The following is a 5,121-nucleotide window of genomic DNA, read 5'->3' on the forward strand; positions in this document are numbered from 1 at the left end:
CAAAAACGATTTTTGAGCGAAGGAATAAAGAGGGCGCTACCGCCTTCATCAGATACACACTGGAAACGGAATAGGAGAGATGCCTTATGAGCGGCTCTCTTTTCATTCTCGTTTCAGATTCTTGTCACTATAACCCTTCGAAGCGTTAATACTGTTCGGGGTGTAGATAGCTATATGACGTGTCAAGAATACGTCCTCTGATATTATGCGATATCCCTGTGAGATTATTTCGGGATATTCGCTCCAGGAGTTAAAATTCTGGATACCTTAAGGTAAAATTCTCTGGGAATATCACTGTAGTCAAATATACCCTAGGAAGCTACCTTTTGGGAACTTCCATCAGGACGACATGGCCTGAGCCCAAAAATAGATTTTTTTCTTCGCTCAAAATCCGTTATATATATATATATATATATATATATATATATATATATATATATATATATATATATATATATATATATATATATATATATATTAATGAAAAATCTTAAATCAGCTAACAATTTTGAAATTGTTATGGAGGCAAAATAAAAGTTATTTACTTTTTTTTCATATAATTTCTATTAGGGTTTCTGCATATGCAACTGAATACCCATAGAAAATCAAATTATGCAGATGTTAAATTTTAGTGTTGGTATTGTTTGTGTGGGTTGACCAATTTCTACGTTTTCATTTGAGCACGAATATTGATGGGCTGTAAGCTTTATTCAACATGGAATTCAACATTCAAAATAAAAGAGAGAAATAAATTAGTAAAACTAAAATTGTTAATATAAGATAATCTTTTCAATGGTTTTTGAATGATCAAAAGTGGTTGTAAAATAAAAAGGTTATTTGTGTTTGAAAATACCTAGAAAGTATATCGTTTAAATGGTAAATGTAAATACAGAGAGAGAGAGAGAGAGAGAGAGAGAGAGAGAGAGAGAGAGAGAGAGAGAGAGAGAGAGAGAGAGAGAGAGAGGTTAATTGATGTATGTGATGCATTTTTAGATTTTTTTCGTGAGAGATGAACAAATAAAAAATTTGACTTAGTATACACATATACTTTTTCTTATTGTAGGGATGTTTATTTACTTCCTTAAAATCACTTTTTTTTTGTTTTATTAGATGTAGACAAATTTTACCTATCACAATTCTATGGTCGCTTGACATTGATTTGATTGACACTGGTACATGTTTCACTAAATTTAGTTTTTCACTGCGAATAAAATCTATTTAGTTATTCTTTCCTAGATATGGGCTTCACTTTGTCCATATTATATACTATTTTTCATTATAAAAGAAAAACGGTGTTCATGATTACTAGATTTTTACTTTCAGCAAACTTTACAAACATGTCTCCATTGTTGTTTCTTTTTCCTACAAATGCATATAGAGCCTTTTTAAAAAATATCTTTAGGTCTTCATAAAATAGTTTCTCTTTCTTCCTCTGTTTTGGAGGTTATTGCTGCATATGTTTGACTGATCTCCAGTTTACACTTTTAATTTAGTTTGATAAATCCTCGAATTCTATCTTTGATACTTCATACAGTATAATAGAAAACGACTTTGAACCATTTTTAAGAGGTAAACTATAAAAATTACACAATTACTAATGATATATCTTATTTTTGCTATGAACATAAGTGGGGCGTTGATGACCATGGGGGGCATTATAGAGGCTGGAGAAGAATTATACACATATCACGGCCTTCTGATAGGCAAAAGGAAGACTTTTAGCAAAGAAAAAAAATGGCAAAAATCAGCCTTGTAAGGAGGAGACTACCCTTAAAATTATATATATATAGGCCTATATATATATATATATATATATATATATATATATGTAATTTTATATAAACATATATATATATATATATATATATATATATATATATATATATATATATATATATATATATATATATATATATATATATATATTGTGAATCCAATGTTAATTCTTTCATTGTTTTAGTCCATATTTCATCTGACTTTCTCATTATATGTGCTCTACTTTAGTTTCCTCTCTTATCCATATTGCCCTCTTTCTAACAATAATGGTTATTTTTTCTCCATTGTCCTTTGAGTTGTAACTAGCTTACGTTCTAAGGCTTTTAAGGCTACAGGTTTCTGGTGCATGCACTGTTAAAAAAACGTAATATTAATCGAATACAGGGGACCATAATTGTAGTGACCACAATATTACTCCTCTACGTAAAAATATCCGTTTTCAAAAGTGTAAATGCCTAGGAATAATTATTCCAGATTTCACCATGTAACAATTTTTTACAAAAGTTTCGTTTATATTAATTTTTATACTGTTTATTAATATATTTTTTCCGGCCATTCCAAAAATGTAATTATTTTTTCTGTATCATCGACCGTTACAAAAATACGAGGTCTGTTAGAAAAGTAACCGGCCTTATTTCTTGGGAAAATCTGATTTGAATCAAGCGCGCTTGCATGAGCCGACCTTGAACCTTCATGCGCATGCGTGATTTTTTCCCGCCTGTCGGTACAGTCAGTTATTGGCAAGCAGCATTGGCGTGAGGTAGTGTGTCGTGCTCTCGGCAGTTTTTCATTGCAAGGAAAATGACGGAACAACTGGAGCAGCGCTAATGAGTCAAATTTTGTTTCAGGTCTATTTCTGATATCTTTACTTAGTAAGATGGCTACTAGAGGATGTAAAAATTCTCCAGATACATTTTGCTATGTGTGTGGATATTATATTGGAAAAAAAACAAATATTACATAAAATTGTGAAAGGTGCCAAATTGTGGATAGCGTACAGACTCTATTTCAGAATGCCCATGGGTGATCAGGACAAGCCATGGGCCCCTCATGTGATATGTAGAAGCTGCCGTTCTACTCTAGAAGGATGGCTAAGAGGTACAGGAAGAGCAATGCCTTTTGCCATTCCTAGAGTATGGAGAGAACCGAAGAACTATCACGATGACTGTTTTTTTTGCACGGTTGATGTGACAAAGTACAGAAAAGTGAAAGGAAGACAAGCTCTTCATTATCCAGACATACCATCATCTAGAGCACCTGTCCCACATGATGACTGCTTACCAGTACCACAGCCACCAGAAAATGTAAGTATTGTTATCATATTCTCCAAAAAGTTTTCATTTAATTAATTTGAGTATTTACTCTGCATTAATTTTCCTAAGTACTAATTTTATTCAAGTCTTTGTTGAAGTTGCTATATGTGCTTATTTCTTTCTTTCCAGGTAGATGATGGAATGGATATTTCATCTGAAGGGTCAGCAAGTAGCAACAACCAAGAAATGGAAGAAGTTTTCGTACCAAGAATGACTTTGGAGCCTCATTTTCCAAATCAGAGTGAACTAGATGATTTAATTAGGGACTTAGGTCTTACTAAGTCAGGAGCTGAACTTCTTTCATCAAGGTTGAAGGAATGGAATCTACTAGGACAAGACTGCAGGATAACTGGGTACCGGAAACGACATGAAGAATTTGAAATTTACTATGACATTAGTGATGATCTGTGTTATTGTAAGGATGTAACTGGTTTGTTTACTGCTCTTGGACTCAAGCATGATCCTACACATTGGCGGCTGTTTATTGATAGCTCAACACGAAGTCTCAAAGCAGTATTACTCCACAATGGAAACAAATATCCATCTTTGCCTCTTGCACACTCAGTACAAAAGAAAGAAAACTGAAAATGTCAGACAGCTTCTTAATAAAATAAATTATGATGAATTCAAATGGAATGTTTGTGGGGATTTCAAGATGCTCACATTTTTGCTTGGTTTGCAAGGGGGATACACAAAGTATTCATGTTTCTTTTGCTTATGGGACAGCAGAGCTGATGATGATCATTTTAAGAAAGTTCATTGGCCCCCACGAATGGAACTGCAGCCGGGAATGTTAAATGTTCACAGAGAGCCCCTAGTAGATTCCAACAAAGTTTTATTGCCCCCACTTCACATTAAACTAGGATTGATTAAACAGTTTGTGAAAGCCTTGGATTTTGGAGGAGAAGCTTTTCAGGAAATTCGCCTTATGTTTCCAAAACTATCTGAGGCTAAGATAAAGGGTGGTATATTCGTTGGACCCCAGGTAAACACAATGTTGAAGTCGGAGAAACTGGAAAGAGCGATGACAAAAATTGAAAAAGAAGCCTGGTGTGCATTTCGTGATGTAGTCCATGGATTCCTAGGAAATAACAAAGATCCTAATTACAAACAACTGGTAGCAAAACTTATTGAGAACTTCAGGAAGCTTGGTTGTCGTAGGTCCTTGAAAATTCATTTTTTGCATTCTCACCTTGATTTCTTCCCAGAAAATTTGGGTGATGTCAGTGAAGAGCAGGGTGAAAGATTTCACCAGGACATAGCAACTATGGAAAGAAGATATCAAGGACGATGGAATACTGCTATGATGGGAGATTACATATCGTCTCTAATGAGAGAAGATGAAAATATGCACTCTAGAAAATCTCGATCGTCCAAGCACTTCTGATCATAAAAGAGGAGTTATCAAAGTATTTACAATGCAGAGCTGTATAATGTCTTTTGTTCTAATATTGTACTGCCTATATAATTTTCAATATATGAAAAAAATAATAAATGTTCTTTAATTATCCTTAAAAGAGGGAAAGAGAAATTGCATACATAACAAGAAAATATTGAATTTAGAATAAGTTAAAAACTATCGATGTTACAGCAAAACTAATGTGATTTTTAAGTTCAGTAGCACAAAATACATATATAAACATCAAAAAATACATATAAACAAAACATGTGTTAATTTTTTACCACTTTGTACTGCGAATTTTCAACAGTATAAGTTAATACTGGTGAGACCATCTGATTAAATAACATTTTTTTTTTTTAGAGATTGGCCTTTTACATTTCATAATTTATTCTTGTTTACCAAAAGTTTTCCATCCCTTGGTATCCTTCCTTTAATGTCGGTGTCATGTTCTTGGGAAACACTCATCTTTGTAACAAGTACGTATATTCATTAACAATCTCTAGAGGTGCGTCATTAACCTTCATTTGTTTTTTTTTCAGTATTTTCCTTGATCATTAACATAGTTGTACTCATATTAGTATTCAGTCCTACATTCCTGCTTCTCCATTTAACTTTTCTATTATCTTTTGC

The 5,121-nt window shown here is 33.1% G+C and overlaps 1 protein-coding gene across 1 annotated transcript; it reads left to right on the plus strand.

Annotated features, from left to right (window-relative positions):
• The first annotated feature begins 2,789 nt into the window (after nt 1-2,789).
• On the plus strand, nt 2,790-4,739 carry LOC137654333 (uncharacterized). Its single transcript, XM_068387952.1, has 3 exons — nt 2,790-3,080; nt 3,219-3,316; nt 4,368-4,739. Exons 1-3 carry the CDS (start codon nt 2,790-2,792, stop codon nt 4,474-4,476), a joined length of 498 nt encoding a protein of 165 aa, XP_068244053.1. The 3' UTR covers nt 4,477-4,739.
• The last annotated feature ends 382 nt before the right edge of the window (nt 4,740-5,121 follow it).

Source organism: Palaemon carinicauda, chromosome 15, assembly GCF_036898095.1.
Source record: "Palaemon carinicauda isolate YSFRI2023 chromosome 15, ASM3689809v2, whole genome shotgun sequence".
NCBI classification, from domain to species: domain Eukaryota; kingdom Metazoa; phylum Arthropoda; class Malacostraca; order Decapoda; family Palaemonidae; genus Palaemon; species Palaemon carinicauda.

Excerpts from the sequence above, each read along its gene's own strand:
- LOC137654333 (XM_068387952.1), top strand. The coding sequence starts at position 2,790 with ATGCCCATGGGTGATCAGGACAAGCCATGGGCCCCTCATGTGATATGT. Across the intron at positions 3,081-3,218 it reads TACCACAGCCACCAGAAAAT|GTAGATGATGGAATGGATAT; the intron begins GTAAGTATTGTT and ends CTTTCTTTCCAG. Across the intron at positions 3,317-4,367 it reads AGAATGACTTTGGAGCCTCA|ATATCAAGGACGATGGAATA; the intron begins TTTTCCAAATCA and ends TATGGAAAGAAG.